The sequence below is a fragment of the Panthera tigris genome, chromosome C2 (genome assembly GCF_018350195.1).
Source record: "Panthera tigris isolate Pti1 chromosome C2, P.tigris_Pti1_mat1.1, whole genome shotgun sequence".
NCBI lineage: Eukaryota > Metazoa > Chordata > Mammalia > Carnivora > Felidae > Panthera > Panthera tigris.
The window spans coordinates 80879673-80896396 of record NC_056668.1 but is presented as its reverse complement, the minus strand read 5'-3'; the positions used below and the strand labels follow the sequence as shown (position 1 = coordinate 80896396).

At 42.2% G+C, this 16724-nt stretch overlaps 1 protein-coding gene across 4 annotated transcripts in view; it reads right to left on the bottom strand.

The window, feature by feature from the left end:
* IGF2BP2 (insulin like growth factor 2 mRNA binding protein 2) overlaps positions 1-6388 on the bottom strand; it is a 156664-nt gene extending 150276 nt beyond the window's left edge. For all 4 annotated transcript variants that reach the window (XM_042998598.1, XM_042998600.1, XM_042998599.1 and 1 more), the window contains exons 1-2: positions 6149-6388; positions 4505-4565 (exon numbers count right to left, since the gene is read on the bottom strand). In XM_042998598.1, coding sequence (XP_042854532.1) covers positions 4505-4565; positions 6149-6326 — 239 coding nt within the window. In that variant the 5' untranslated portion in view covers positions 6327-6388. The remainder of the gene's footprint in view (positions 1-4504; positions 4566-6148) is intronic.
* Between the last annotated feature and the right edge of the window lie 10336 nt (positions 6389-16724).

Sequence of the window (16724 nt, the reverse complement as noted above, 5' to 3'; positions counted from 1 at the left end):
AGAGTGATTCAGCGATAGACAGCAAATATTTAGAAAGCTGAGAAGTATCAAATATGTGTAAATAGTTCCTGTAGAAATCTGAGTTTCATAGTTTTGACTTTTAATAAATGTGCCCAAGTTCCTATCCTTTTATGCACATTTCAACATCATTTACATACCCCCCCACTTGAAAAACTGGATCAACCTCCATAAAATAAAAACATTTACTCAAAATAGTGAAATGTTGATTTTGATATGCAATTAGTTCCAAACTGCCTAATGTCCTTTATAAAAACTCTTCTTAAAGAAAATACATTATATCATTACGTATAAAAGGTGCTACACAAATATTACTAATCTTCTCTCATCTTTATGTAATCTCAGGTTGAAATAATAAAAAATAAAACTTTGAGACCATCCCTTACTGGTCATCTTATACCCAGCCATAATTACAAGGAAATATTATTTTAAAAAACACAATTTGACAAATGCATCACATATCACCAAATCACCTTTTAGAATTAATGTTTATGTAGCCATTTAAAACTTTCATAAATTGCTACAATACAAATTTAAAATGGAGATGAATTTGACAAATTGGAAAATCAAGCAGTACATAAAAACTATTTTGATTTGTAGATTTCAGTGGCTTTTAATATTTAACTAAATAAGGTAAAAACATCAAATGACCAGTTTTTTAATATTTGTAAGCTTGAATTTTAAACCTACACTACCACCTGAATTATCAACTGTTTTTTTTATTGCTTCTATTTTAATTCTAATACTTATCTCTTAAAGGTTACAAAAATGTGTAATTGTTTATGGCATAGCCTAGAACCATATGAAAAAATTATTAGCTTTTTTTAAAATGGGAAATGTAATGTCCAACTCAAAGCCAAATTAAAGTTATCTTACAGTTTGACATGTATTTTATATTAATATACATTATATCCACACATGGAATCTATTTAATTAAATTCAGGCATCAATTTTTAATTCAACAAATTCTTTAAATAGAAGCCTACCATATAATTTTAACCTAAAAAAAATCTTTTCAAAATTAAAAATTGATGCAGCAAAAGCCTTTGTTGCAGGAAGGGATTGAGGTTGGATGGGTTTTTTTTGTTTTTGTTTTGTTTTTTTTTTTTCTTTTTGGTATTTAATTCAACTATACACAATGTAGTACATACAAGCAAAATACAATTGAGATACTGTTTTCTTTAACATTCCTATAGGAGACTGAATTCATTTGCATTGGAGACAACACAATTACTGATTTTTAACTCATGAAAGACAAATTCATAGCTTTTTCCTACACTATCTCATAGTATTCACACCATCTCAGTGAAAGCATGTCTACACCACTTGGTTACTTCCTAGCAGTGGGCAGAAATCACATTTTTGAAAGTTTTGTTTCTCACAGAATCATTCAACTTTAGTTACAAAGCACATTCAGGTTAGCGTACGTTCTAGCTCCAAACAATATATGTGATGTGGGTGCGCGCGCGCGTGTGTGTGTGTGTGTGTGTGTGTATGCGTGTGCAAGTGTGTAGGTACATATACAGACATGTACATATATATTTTTTTCCAACTAAAAAGTCAACATGAAAAATGAAATTTCTGTCAAGGCATTTCCCACAACTTTTAACAGATTTTTAAACCAATTTCCAGTTTCTTCCTCTTTAAGCAATCTTTGATTCATATACACTACCAAGAAATATGAATAGAGAAAAAAGATCCAAAGATTTTTATTCAGCAGAGCCTGAAACCAACTTAGAAAGTAAAAAATAGGTGGTGTGTCTATGATTTACATTACAATAATTTGCATCTAATAAGAATGAAACACATGTGCCAAAAAGAAAAAAAAAAAAACAAGAGTCTTCTACTTCTGATGACCCTGAGAATATAATGGTTATATAGTCTGTCTACTATAATAGCACATATAAAATGATGCTAGAATGACATTTAACAAAAGACCCAATTGGTAAGCAAATGGCATGCCAATAATTTCATAACTTAAGATAAAAACATCTCCTCCCAAATTATCATTAGCTTTAAAAAGTCTATTTGGAATGTAAATATTAAAACTCATTCCTGAGAGCAGAAAGAAATCAGAACAATATAAAGAAAATGAGCACTCAGTTGTTGAATGATTTTTAAGTAAGCAAGCAATGAGGATGAATTGTTTTCTTCACATTTTCACTTCAACTAACACAAAAACCACATATAGAACTGACTTAACGCTGACAAATTTGCTTCTAACTTGTTAAATTTCATGGAAATGCAACAAAGGAACACCAAAATAGTCACCATATAACATAAAAGCTTTGGTTTCAAATGTCACAGTACCCTGCTTTTTGAAAGCCAGCACCGTGGTAGTGCCCTGTACATGAGAACATACAGCTGCTTCATCCCAGGGGTCTGAGCTCAGTACACAACACCAGTCATTAGACATCTCTCCCTTAGCCTGCAGAACAAGTAACTAATTCCTGCATTTTAAACCAATAAAGTAAAGGGGGAAAAAAAAAGAGTAAAGCCATCCAATCAGAAATGATGCAACCCTCTAAAACAGCAGCTTATGCATACATTTGGTATGTCAGACGTCCTCAGTGTAGTGAATCATACACAGCGCATTTTAATCTACCTCCTAGGTATTTTATATTGCCCACATGTTCAAAGAAATCTTGTACTAATAAGGCTGTTTAAGTCCTAGTTTGTTCTTTATTTAACTAATACTAAAAATTGGGGACATGCTTTTAATTCTGAACTCTTACATAAACACAACAAAATTAGTTAAATGACACTCTGGCTAACAGCAAATAACTCCTGCATTTTGAAAGAAAAAGTTTAGAAGAAGTATACTTGTGAGAAGTCTTAGGAGATGTTAGTAACTTTAAATTAGTATTTTACTTACATTGCAACATGAGATAATGCACTTCATAACATGAAATGAGACACCAACTCACCAAAGTTAAAATTCTAGTGATTTTTTTTTTATTAATTATAACCCAAAAAAGGACTCAGAACAGCTATACAGCCAATAGAATTAGGCATTTATAGAATAATAGCCCTTCAAATGTTTTAGGTGGTTCTTTCAAACCTTGTTCAATATTTTCATCAAATTTTCAAGTGTTGTAAAAGATGAGTGATTTAAATTTCTTAATAAATACTTAATACATCAGAAAGCTTCAACTTGGATTTCTCAGGTAAAAAAAAAGTACACACACATATATATATAGAAGTATACAAATTTAGAAGAGTTAACTGAAAAACCAATCAGCTACACATTACATCTGTTCCTAGAGAGAAAAACTAGCTTTATATTTCATTTGAAACTGAAAATCATAACTTTTGCCTTTTTTTAAAGGCATAAGCTTTCTGATACGCCACAATCATTTTCAAAGAAGATATTCTGTTGCTTAGTTAAAATAAAAGTATCTGAAAATGAGCCCACAGTTCTTTAAAACCTCTTCAACAAAACATCTAAGTATTTATAAAATTATTATGGTTTGTTTTAGAATCTATTCAATCCTGGCAAAAATCAAGTAAGTGGTTGCACTATTGAGTATCAGAAAATGTAAAGGTGGCAAATCAAAGACTTAAAAGTTTTCAATCCAGCTACTTAATGACTAATGGTGAAGAAATGTATGTGAACGGGATATAAACTAAGTTACAACACATGGGAGAAGAAAAAAAAAAATCTAGAATGAGTAATAAAGGGGCCCAATTTAAAGTCCACAATAAGCTTTAAACAAAGATGTTCTCCCTCATTCTCTCCTCACAGAGATATTTCTCTTGCAGGCAAATCACTGTGGAGAAATCCAACTTCCACAAAATTCTTTACTCCTTCATTAACAACAGTGCCCTTAAATGTAGCTACAGAACTCATAGAGATACTTGTTTAGCTTCAAACATATCTCAAAAGCAACAACAACAACAACAACAACAACAAAACGCTCAGAAGCAATATTCAGTAGTCTCAGGGACTAAAAAAGTCTGGCTTTTTAACTGCCACCCATTCCAAACAACCCACTTCTTTACAGTGCTATGCAAAATACTGACCTCTTACTGAATTATTTTATTATTCAACATTAAGCTATCTAAAAAAGAAAACTAATTAATCGCGAAGTTTAGTTAAGCAATTTAGTTGACAAAGTAAATATTTACTCTTAACATCTCACAGGAAGTCTTGACAAGCATTTGTAGCCACTGTGCTGGGGGTAGGGGTGGGAGTGAGGGGTGGGAGGCAAGTTTTGATAAACAAGTTTAACGGTCCCAGCGAATTTCACACAGCTAGAGTTCGCCACCCCCCACCCCCCAATAAGGCACCAGATATTTTCCAAGTACAGTAAACACCTTATATAATGAAAGTAAAAAATCTAACTTTCTAAACTGCGTTATCTCCACCAACAAAACAAACAAAAGCAGTTTTTTAACTATAAAAGCACATTTAAAAAAAACTGAGTGTACTGTGGTATTTATACGTTAAGCCCTATCACAAAATAACTAAGCAAAATATATTTACCTGAGCTTTTTAGAGACTGAGTAATCAACTTCCATGATTTTCCCATGCAATTCCACTTTACCTTTAAAACAGAAATTAAAGCACTCAGAACCTTCCTTAGATCAAACCGGCGGGGGTCTAGGAGGGGCACGCACAGAACTCCACGCTCGGGCTCCGCCTTCGGGCGCCCTCAAGGGGTCTCCTACCGGGCTCGAGCTGGGCAAACTTGGTTGCCAGTGGGAAGCAAGGTGGGCGCCCCGTGTCTCGGGACGAGGTGGGAAGGGCGCGAGCCCGGATCCGACCCCAGGTATAGCTGTGGGTGGCATTACCGGAAAAACAAATTTAATAAAGAGCGGCGCCAATTTGAAAGGATGAGCTCATTTGAAACTCAAGCTGCAGGGCTGGCGCGGCCCCGCTCCTCTCCCGGCCCCCACCTCTCCATTCCGCTAACCCGGGCCCCAAGGGCTCCGCTGCGCTCCCCTCCCTGACTTCTCCACCCGGTGGCCCGGAGAAGACGCACCGAAGCCCCCCACCCACCTCCCCCCACCCCGGGGCCGCAGCTGCGAGAGCCCAGTCCCGGCCGGCTCCAGGGTGTCACCTTGGCCTCGCCGCCGCCCCGCCCCCACCCCGCGCACCCGTGGGGAAGGGTCTTCCGCCGGGCCGGGGCTCGGGGGGCACAGGCTCCCGGCCTTGGGGCGAGCGCGGCTCCGAGCGGTGCGTGTGCGAGAGGGAGAGTTGGTGAGTGCGCGCGCGCGCGAGTGTGTGTGTGTCGCTCTCCGTCTCCCGTCTGGGCTCCAGCGCTCTCGCGGGCCCCCCGGTCGCCTCTTTCCCGGTTCTCAGCCCGGGCCCCCACCGAGTTGAGACAGGGCACCTCGTAAAAAGGTGCTTCTGGCCGAGCGGGAGGCGGGGGGACAGGCGGCGGAAAGCCCCCAGCCCCGAGTTCTTCTCAATAAAATCGGACAAAAAATTCAGAGAAAAATAGGAGCGCTTGAGAGACGAGCGAGAGGGGACTAAGGTTCGGGAGAGGACCGAGAGAGATGTGCCGTCGTGCAGGGATTGGGGTTGGGGGAGTCCCGAAACCTTGGAGGGGGTCATCAGGGTGGCGCCGAGGGGGTGCCGAAAGTGGGGGACCGCGAGGCGAGGTGGGGAGGGGGCTCCAAAGGAGAGTGCGGCTCAGGGGACGCCAGAGGGCGAGAGGTCCCGGGCACGAGGCAAGGATAGGGGTAAGGTCCGGTCAAGAGAGAAAGAGATGCAGGATTGGAAGGGGGTCCCTGACAAAGGGGGTGACGCGAAGGTCAGGGAAGAGAGGGAACGGGGGTTCTCTGAGGATGGGGGTGGGGAAACTCTGGAGAGCAGCCCGGGAGCATAGGGAAGGAGGGGTGCCCCCAGAGAGCGAGCGAGCCCCAGGCACCCTCGGAGCCGCACGGGGGTCGCCCCAGGGCTGCGGCTGGGAGGGCAAGGGGGGAATCCGGAGCGGTGGGGGGAGGGGAGCGGGCCGTCCCGGGAGCGGGCCGGCGGCGAGAGTTGAGGGTCTGGTGCGTGGAAGTGAGTGTGCGGGCGCGGGAGCCCCCGCCGGGCGCCGCCCGCCGGGCTCGGCCTCCCTCCGGGCGCCGTCCCGGCCTGAGCTGGGCGAGGCGGGGGGAGGGGGCAGCGGCGACTGCTCACCCGAGAGGGTCTCGATGGCGCGGATGGCCCAGTTCTGGTCGGGGTAGTCCACGAAGGCGTAGCCGGACTTGAGCAGGACCTGTCCCGCCAGGGGCAGCTTCCTGTCCCCGAAGAGCTGCCGGAGGTCGTCGGCGGTGACGGCGGGGCTCAGGTTCCCGATGTAAAGCTTGTTCATCATCCGTCTCTTCCCCGAGAGCCCGCGGCTCCCCCGGCCCGGTACCCGGCGCTCCTCGCCTCCTCCGCTGCCCTCGTCTCTCCTCCTCCTCCTCCGCCCCCCCTCCCCGCCCTCCGCCCGCCCGCCACCCACCCCCACCCTCAGCCTGGCTCCCCCCACCGCGGCCGGCCCGGCCCGCCCGGGGGCAGAGGCGGAGGCGGGGACTCGGCGCGGCTGCCTCCTCGGGGCAGAGTCCCGGGCCGGGCGGCGGCGCGCGGACAAAGCGCTCTCTCTGCCTCCCTCTCTCTCCCTCTCAAGGCGGTGGCGGGAGGAGGAGCAGCGGCGGGCGGCGGCAGCGCACCCCGCGTGTGTCTGTGTGAGAGTTTGTACGGGCGTGTGCGCAGCCGAGAGTGAGCGAGCGAGCGCCCCCTCCCCGCCCCGCGCAGCCGAGCCCCTCGCCCCCCGCGCGGCTACCCTGGCTTCTGCCGCCCGCCGGGCGGGCGGAAGCGGGTCGCGGCCCGGGGCTGGGGCTCCCGGGCGCCAGAAGCCCGGGCGGGCGCGGCGCGGAGGCCAGGCGTGCGGCGGGGCGGGGAAGGCGCGCCCCGGCCGCGGGTGGGAGTGCACGAGGGGGCGCGGGGGAGCGGCCGCCCGCTGCAGGCGTGGGAGGGAGAGGGGCCGTGAGAGAGCGTGGAGAGGGGTGTGCGCAAGGTGGACCGGATGTGAGAGTGCGGCTGCCAGGGCCCGCGGGAAGGTGTGTCTCGGAGGTGAGAGGCGAGGGCAGGCTGGAAGACAACAACTTTCGCGGCGAGTTGGCCGCGTCTGGCGCCCTGCGCGGTCCCGGGCGGAGCGCTCGCTCGGAGACCCGCTCCTCGCCCGGCTCTCCGGGGCGACCGGGCGGCGCGTGTGGTCGAGGGATCGCGGACGGGGGTCGGGACGCCTGGGGCCCGGGACTGTGCACACTGGAGAAGTTGCCGCCAGCCCTGGGCCTCAGTTTCCCGGCCCGTTGGGGGAGACGGAAGGCCAGAGCGTAGTCACGTCCCCTCCGCCCGCACCCCGTGCGCCCGGAACCCCGCGGCGGGCGGCAGCCTGACGTTGGCAGCTGCTCTCTATTCTGGGAAGTGCCGAGGGCTTCCCGAACGGCCGCTGCGAAGCCAGGTGGCGGGTGGGGAGGCCAGCGGGGAGGGGGCAGGGGCTGCGGCCAGGAGGATGGACGCTTGCTGCTGGATTTCGAGGCCGGGTTCGGTCCCAGAGCAGGGGTGGTGGGAGGCGAGGGTGGCTGGAAGCGGAGGCGCTTGGGCTGTGTAGGAGTTCCCCAACCGCTGGGAAGGGCCCGGAGAGGAAAGAGGTCCTTCCAAGCGGAGGAAACAACGTGACCGACGGAAGAGGCAGGGTTGCGTTGATAGCAGCCCGAGCCGAGGGGCTAGGGAAGGAGCCAGAAGGGCTGGAGGCGGTTGGGAGTTCCTGGGCCCGGCTGGAAGTCTGGTGGTTAGAGCCTAGTCCCAGCCAGGAAATAAAATTCTGCAGGGAAGAAGAAAATTGGCAGGTTTCAGTTGTGAAGAAAGGGCAGAAGATGATTCCAAGATCTGGACTTGTGGGGGCTTTAGTGGGGGTGATGGCTTGACGAGAGAAATAAGAGTTCTTGGGGACGTTGGGGGTCTCTTGATGAAAATGGAACAGCTTCAGATCTCTTGGCTGGGTCGTGATGTACTGTCTTTCCTAAGCTTTTCTATTAACCAAGGGGTAGGAGGGAGCACGGCTTGTTTGTTTTGTCTGTTTGTTTGTCTTTTTAAAAGCATGTTTCCAGGCCCCTTTCTTTGAAGACTGACTGTGAGCCTGGAGTTTGTATTTTCCTTAAGTACTCCCAGGTAATTCCTGTTTGGGACGCCCTGGCAGGTGGAAGGCCTATAGGCTTAGAACTCAGACCTTCCTCCTTTCTGCCCCCAGCTGTGTGGCTTAGAACGTTCCAGCATCTGTGAGCCTAAGTTTCTTCATCAGTCGGAAGGAAGGAAGGAAGAAAGAAAAGAGAAGAAAACAACCAAATCTTGAAGGGCTGTTTTGAAGTCCATATGAAAGATAATTGAGTAGGGTGTTGAGACAGTGGCAACACATTTAATGCTTTTCTTAGGAGCTGATGAGCTTTAAAATATTTTCTTTTGGAGAGGGAGATCTCCTTAAATAATTCGTTGTCCAGAGGAGAAAGAATGGATACATTTTTACCTAGATATTGCAGTTATTTGAATTCTGGCTTTGCTCTCAAATATTCTCAAATTTCCTCTCTCTAAAAAAGGATTGGATTTTACTGCTCCTGGAGTGGGATAAACTGAGTGTAGATGCTTTCCTACCAAAATGTACTGGAGAATCATAAATGAAAACTGTGTGTATATAAACCTATGCAGACCAAGAGGTAATGATCTTCAGATTATTTACACAGATGCCCCTAATTGGTATTTATTTCCAGTAATTCAAATTTGCATCTTCTAAGAGAAATGAGAGTGGCAGGGGTACTTAATCTTGCTCTTCTCTGAAAGGTTAGTAAAGCTTTTTGTGTAATTTTTTCAGGCATATCAATTCCTTGGTCCTACTGCAAAACCACAAACGTTTTAGCATGGATTCTGTAGCGGGCAGCAAGCATCTAAAGATTCTTAGCCAAGGTGGCTTCTGGTGAACTCTCTTAGCATGTTTCACCTGGTCACTTTGAAAATTGTTTCTGAGAAGTAACTGTTCACTGCTGTACTTTGTGTCTTTTGTCATGCCAGCATTTTGTAAGGAGGACATGTTTCCACCATCCCTCTGATTTGTAGCACCCACAGTTTCATATCCTAGAATGAGGGTTGCTCTTTCACATGGTAGAGAACAGGACAGCCTCAACTTGGAAAACCAGAAATCCAGAAGTCATTGCCCCTGCCTGACAAAACTTTATTTTCTCCTGTTTTCTCCTGAGTTTCCCTAACTTATCCCCTCCTAGAGAGTTGAAATGGAGATGAGTCTAGACTGAATTTAAGCCTAATAAGCCAAGATTTTTATGAATGTTTAACTGAGGTCAAAAATTTGGAGACATTTTTATATTAGGCATATTACTTTTAGGCATATTAACCTTTTCCTCAAGAATGTTGAAGGTAGTACAGATCCTCGTGTTTTTTCAGTGATTCCTTTGGGCAAGCTTGCAGTGGGGTAGCTGGGACAAGATTTCCTAATGTCACTCTGCAGGTAGGAGAACTGAGGTCCAGAAAAGTAAAATTTCTTCCTGGTCATACAGAGAGATTGAAACAGGACTGGAAAGCATATTTTAGCTAAACAGAGTCTGTGAAGTGTTAAGTCTTCATTTTGGACTTTTTTAAGTTTTTTTTTTTTTTGATGATCTCTTCACCCAACATGGAGCTCGAACTCACAACCCCGAGATCAGGAGTCACATGTTCCACCTGCTGAGCCAGCCAGGCACCCCTTGGACTTTCATGACCAAAATATTTCTGTCTATCGACAGAGCACCTTCTGATAGCATCACTGTGGTCACCTTAACCTTCTGAATCTACAAAAACACACCAGAAATGTTTTTGCTCAACTAATGATGGTGGTCTGAACGGCCAATGGTGCTAGGTAATGCACGGAGTTGGGTGGGAAAATGAAGCCTGCTTGCCAGAAGGCTGGGGGGAAAGCAATATTTGGAACCAATTCAGTATTTGGTGGCATTAGCACCTGTTTGCTCATTGGGAATGATGTAGTGGTAGGGTAAGGTCTTTTAGCAGCTTTTCTTGAGTTAGTAGAAGAAAAATTGTTTGACCTTATTTGAGTTAATTCACCTCTCTGAGTTTCAGATTCCTCATTTGTAAAATAGTCTAACCTACTACTTCAACATAAACTCCAGCTTCTCTGTATTTTTCATATTTTTTTCAAATACTGGGCTGTCTCAGCTCTACTTCTTTGCACATCTCCTTTCTCTGGAATGTTTGTTCCCCTGGTAGACTGCCTCCTCCCTTGACTTGACCCCAGAATACACACAGCACTTCATACAGATAAGAAATATCTTGTCTAGTGGTGATCGTTGCATGACGTTGTGAATATACTAAAAGCCATTGAAGTGTGTGTTTTAAATGTGAATTTTTGGTATGTGAATTGTCAATTTTTAAAAATTATATGAGGAAAAAGAAGTCTTCTATATGGTGAATTTCTAGAGAAATGAAATTTTGTTGTTTTTTTTTTTTCATCCTTTGGCCAGTATCAAACCTTGCACATAATAGAAGTTCAGGTAATATTTATTGTATAAGCAATTTGCTTATACATCCTTCGAGATTTGCTCAAAGGATTAAATGAAGGCATATGAGATTGTACCTATCTTGTGCAATGCTTACCATGTAGTGGGAGGAAATGTTCACTTTTCTCCCCTCATTGAATCCATTCATTTATTCATGCCATTACACACTGTTAGGCACTGAGGATACAGAAATGGATAAACATTGTCCTATCAAAGCATTTAGGATCAGTGGGGGGTGGGGGGAAAGGGGCAGAGGCAGATATATAAACACTTTATAGAATGGCATTAGAGATGCCATAAAAGACTTTGAGCATAGAGGAAAGATCATCTCATTCAGTCTAGGGTCAGGGAGGGGTTCGTCATGGAAGAACTGATATCAGAAATGGGTTTTGAAAGATAAGCAGGGATTTGCTAGGACAGGAGAAGGAGTCTGCATGCTGGGCAGAAGGAATAACAAATGCAAAAGCATAGAGACATAATAAAGCATCTGCTCCACACCTAAAATCAGATTCAAATGTTGACTCAGAAACAACTTTGAGAAAAAGAGAACAGAAAATAATGCCTCCCACCAAAACAACAACAACAAAAACAGTTTCCAGAATTAAAGACCTAGTTCTTCAGATTGAAAGGGTTTATTGAAAGCACAGCAAAAAAGATCAGAGCCGGTCACCTGGCTGGCTCAGTTGGAAGAGCATGCAACTGTTGATCTTGGGGTCCTGAGTTTGACCCCACCCTGGGCATAGAGTTTACTTGGGAAAAAAAGACATTCAAGGATTCAGATATATCCTCATTTTGAGGGAAGCTACCAGAGAATAAGTGCCAGCCAAACCATGGAAGAAGAAGATACGAGGTTTGGGAAATCTGGAATCCAACCCAGGAGATGATGAATAGAAGATCCAGAATGCCACCAATGCAGTTTTCCAAAGAGCAACCAACACAGATTGGAACAAGAGGATAGGCGGCTAAGTAAGAGAGGACCTCAAGGAACGAAAAGATGGAACTTCTGTATGAACACATAGTAATTGTTTCTAATAGGATGCCAAGCATGTTGGAGCATTTGGGGAAAAAATCATAGGTATATGGAAAACTAGGCAGATGGAAAAGGAAATCATTAACTCTAGGAAAAACACATAGTCATAGAAGAAAGGAGCAATGGTCATAGGCTCAACAGTGAAAATATTTGTATAGTCATAATGTAAACACTGGTATATTATCCAAACTGCATAAAGAGAACCTACAAATTAGAAAAAGACAACTGTTAGAAAAATGGGAAAAAACATGAATTAACTAATTCACAGAAAATGAAACAACTGGACAATAAGCTCAACTCTTGAGAAATTGAGGAAATTAAAACTATTCACAAACATTAACTTGGCAAAAATTATGAAATTCTGAATACAGGGATTGGTGAAGATGTACAGCATCAGAAACTTCCATCCACTGCTGGTAAGAGTGTACGTTGGTATAATTCCTCTGAAGAACAGTTTGTCAATAGTAGGACCGAAGACCTAGGCCCATAGCACTCCCTGGCAATCTCCTATTCTCCTAGATCACCTTTATGTATCTCACCTCTCTCCACATCCTCTACCCTCCAATTGCTCTTCATCCACCCTAGGTCTCAACTGATAACCTTGCTCTCTGTTTCACCAAGAAAATAGAAGCAATGAGAACGCTTCAACAAATTTATCAGCCCACATACCTGCATCTGTGCCCGTAGACACTGCCTTCTCTCCTATTGCTGTGGACAACCATGCATGATCCAAAAAAGGGGGAAAAAACTGATGACTCCAGAGAAAATGAATAAACATGCACCCCCTTTGACCTATCAATTTCTCCTCTAAAGAAATTCTATATATGCACAAATATATACGAGGTTCATTTTTGCATGAGGATTAATGAAGAAATGGAACCCAGATCCGTCATCAAGAAAATGGATTTTTTTTAAATTGTGGTATAGTCATAAATTGAATATTTTACATCAGGTCAAAGAATGTGCATGTTCATTTTTTCTGGAATCCTTAGTTTTTCCCTCTCTTCTGGATGAAATCAATGTAATAGACTACCTGTATCAATGTTAAATACCAAAATATATCTTGCTGAATGAAAAGTTATATTGTAGGAAGAAGTGTTTGTTATGAACCACTTATAAAGTCTGAAAACATGCAAAACAATTCTATTGCTGATATGAACATATTTATATGGTATAAATGTATGAAAACATGCATAGGAATGACAAACTTCAAATTTGGGATGATTACCTCTAGGAGGGAAAAAAAATGAGTAGATGGCAAGGTATACATGGAATTTCCATTGTGACTGGGTTTTGTTTTTGTTTTGAAAGCTGGATGGCAGATAAATGGGTGCTCTTTTTTACCTCTTCAGTAGTAAAATTTTTATTACTGTCTGGCAGGGGATGATTCTTAAACCAGATTAAACATCATAACCACTAGAAAAACTTTAGACATACAGATTCCCAACACCTACCACTAGAACTCCTGAACCCAAAATTTCAGAGATGGGGCCCAGGAATCTACATTTTTTAAAAACCAAAAGTTGTTTTAGTTTAAACATATATAAAAACTTGATATGTTTATGTATACACATATGTAAATTTATAAGCATACATAACGTATATATGTAATGTTGGACTTGCAGGAAGGTGGCAAAAATAGTACAGAGATGTCCTATGTACCGTTTACCCAGATTGCCCAGATGTCAACATTTTATCACATTTGTTTTATCCTTTTCTCTGAAACATTTGAGAGTAAACTGCAGACAGAATGTCCCTTTATGCTTAAATACTTCAGTTTATATCTGCTTTAAAAAAGCAGTCTTTACATAACCCCATTATAATTGTTAAAAACAAACAAGAAATAAACAATACTATTATCTAATCTACAAACCTTATTCAGACTTCACCAATTGTGCCAATCATATTTGTTAGAAGAAAAGAAAATTCCAAATCATTTGTTACATTTCACTCTTTTGTCTATTTCCTTCATCTGGACAGTTCCTTAGTCCTTTGTTTTTCAAGACTTTCACATTACTGATTTTAAAAAAGCTTACTTATTTTTAATGCCCCTCAATTTGGGTTTGTCTGATGTTTCCTCATGGTTAGATTTTAGTTCTAGATTTCCTTGCAGGAATACCACAGAAGTGATTATTGTATGTTGTATCAGTAGGCTTAGGATACTGATCTGTCCCATTACTAACTTTGGTGATAAAATTTTGCTCATTTGCTGACAGTGGTGTGCACCAGGTTTCTCTATTATAAAGTTACTCTTGGGGAGATACTCTGTTATTCCTCATAATTTCAACCACTAGTTTTAGTATCTATTATTGATTCTTGCCTAGACGAATTATTATTATGGTTGCCAAATGGTGATGCTAATTTCATCATTCCTTTTGTATTAGTTGGCTTTCTACTGAAAGGAAGAGGTTTCCTTTGTCCCCCATTTAATACATCAGTATGGATTCATATTTTATTCAAAGTGTTATAAACTTTTACTGTCGTTAAGTATTCTCAGATTGTCCTGCTTTTAGCTAGTAAGAACCCCTTCAAGCTGACTCGTGTAAACTTCTGACTTTGTTCCCAGTTTGTACTTTCTCTGCCTCAGTCCTATATAATCAGCTATTTACCTGGGGAGCCCTGGTGCTTCTTTAGCAGTGAACAGTATTTAGAAACAAAGATCTGCATGTTAGATATGCTCATTGCTTCTGGAATATTGTTGATTCTAGACCCTCTCAACCAAAAAGTCTAAGAGATAGATTATGTAAATATACACACATGCAGATCTATGTATGCCTGTCTATACTGACCAATTTATTGCTATTTTAAAAATCATGTGTTCATATTGATACTTCTGATTCTAGTGAAACACTATAGGGTTCATTCTGTTCTCTCCCGCTTCATATTTGTAACTCTCAACGATGAGAAAACTGGCTCCCGTTATCCACAATATATTTACTTACTTGCTTCATCCTTAAATACATGGAATTGCTAACCAATGCCTTCATGAAAAAAGAAAGTCTATTAACTGATTTCCTGTTATCTAATATTAGTTTAGAATTCTTTTGTGTTTAGTCTGAGAGTATACAGTCCAATTATAGTGTTCAGAAGTTACTTGTGTTTTATTTCCCCCTTCAGCGTAGGCTATTTTATTCATTTGAAATTTGGTTGGTTCATTTGTTTTGCACATTTTAGTTGCCCTCCCCATCATTGTTAATTTTCTTTTTCTTTTTTTCTTTGTTGTTGCTTTGAGTATATAAAACATTAACATGGTTCCACAACACAGAAGGTATAATTAGATGATTTTCATTACGTCTATTCTACCCAACCCATTCCTACCCAGCCCCTGACAGTAACCAGTCTTTTTTTTTTTTTAATATTTAAAAAATATTAGTTTCGGGTATACAATATAGTGACTCAATTCTGTATATCATCTGGTGCTCCGCATAACAAGTGCACTCCTTAATCCCCCATCACCTATTTAACCCTTCACCCACCCCCTACTGGTAACCATCAGATCTCTATAGTTAAGAGTCTTGTTTCTTGAGAAGAACCAATCTTAATACCTCTGGATTGTCTTTCCTGTGGTTTTTTTTTGCACAAATGAACATACATATGTATGGTTATTTTATTCCCCTTTTTTCCCATAAAAAAGATCGCGTACTGCAGATACTGGTTTGCACTTTGATTTCTTCACTTAATTTATCCTGGAAGTCACTCCATATGAGTTCATAGAGATCTTTCTCGTTCTTTTTTATTTAATACCTGCTTAGTACTTGTATGCCATATATATGTGCATGTCAATGGTTTCCAGTATTTTTTAATTTTACAAACATTGATGCTATGAATAATAACCTTTACGTTTTTGTGTTGTTGGATGTTTATCTTCAGGGTAAATTCTTAGTGGGATTGCTAGGTCAAAAAATGATATGCATATGAGTGTTTTAAACATATGTTGTGAAAATTCCCCTCTATAAAGGTTATACCAATATGCATTCTCATCAGCAGTGTATAAAAGTGCCCATTCCCCTACAGCCTGCCAACAAGGTGTGTGATTATACGTTTTAATTTTTGCCAGTCTAATAGGTGAGAAATGGTATCTCAGTGTAGTTTTAATTTGTATTTCTCTTATTATGAGTGAGAAGGAACTTCTTTTCATATGTTTTAAGAATCACCTTTATTTCCTTTTTGGGGGCATATTTTCTGTTCATGTCTTTTGTCCATTCTTCTGTTAGGTTTTGATCTATGTTTCTCCTCAATTTTTTTCTTTTTTTTTTTTAATTTAATGTTTATTTTATTTTTGAGAGAAAGAGAGAGAGCCAGTGGGGGAGGGACAGAGAGAGAATCCCAAGCAGACTCTGCACTGTCAACACAGAGCCTGATTCAGGGCTCAATCCCACAAACAGGGAGATCATGACCTGAGCTGAAATCAAGAGTCAGATGTTTAACTGAGCCACCCAGGTGCCCCTCTCCTCAATTTTTATGAGTTCCTTAAATGTGAGAAATGGCAGCCCTTTATCTGTGATACATGTTGTAAATATTTTCTCCCAGATTCTTTGACTTTGTTGATGGTGTTTTTTGCCATGTACAATTTTTTGCTTTTATGGAGTCTATCAATCTTTTCTTTCATTCCATTTGATTTTGAGTTATAGTTACAGAATTTTCTTCTACACCCAGGTTAAGAGGAATTCACTCGTTTTTTAAAATAAAATTTATGCGGCTTCATTTGTATATTCAGATCCATTTAGAATTTGTTCTTGTGTATGGTATAAGGTATGGATCTAAGTTTACCCTTTTTTCCAAATAACTAACTAGCTATTCCAGTATATGTATTAAAAAACCCTTTTAGCTGGGTATTCCTTTTAGCTGGGTATTCTTAGATGCCAACTTTATCACATACTAGAGTTTCATAGATACTTGGTTCTTTGTCTGGATCTTCTTTTCTACTGGTCTGTTCATTTGCCCATACCACACTGTTTAGTTAGAAAGGCATTATAGTACGTTTTCATGTCCAGTGTACCTAATCCTCCTTGTGGCTTTTTCTTTTGTTCTTTTGTTCATTTGTTTTTCTTTTTAAAACTATTTTCCTGGGGCGCCTGGGTGGCTCAGTCAGTTGAGCGCCCAACTCTGGCTTAGGTCATGATCTCGTGGTTCATGAGTTTGA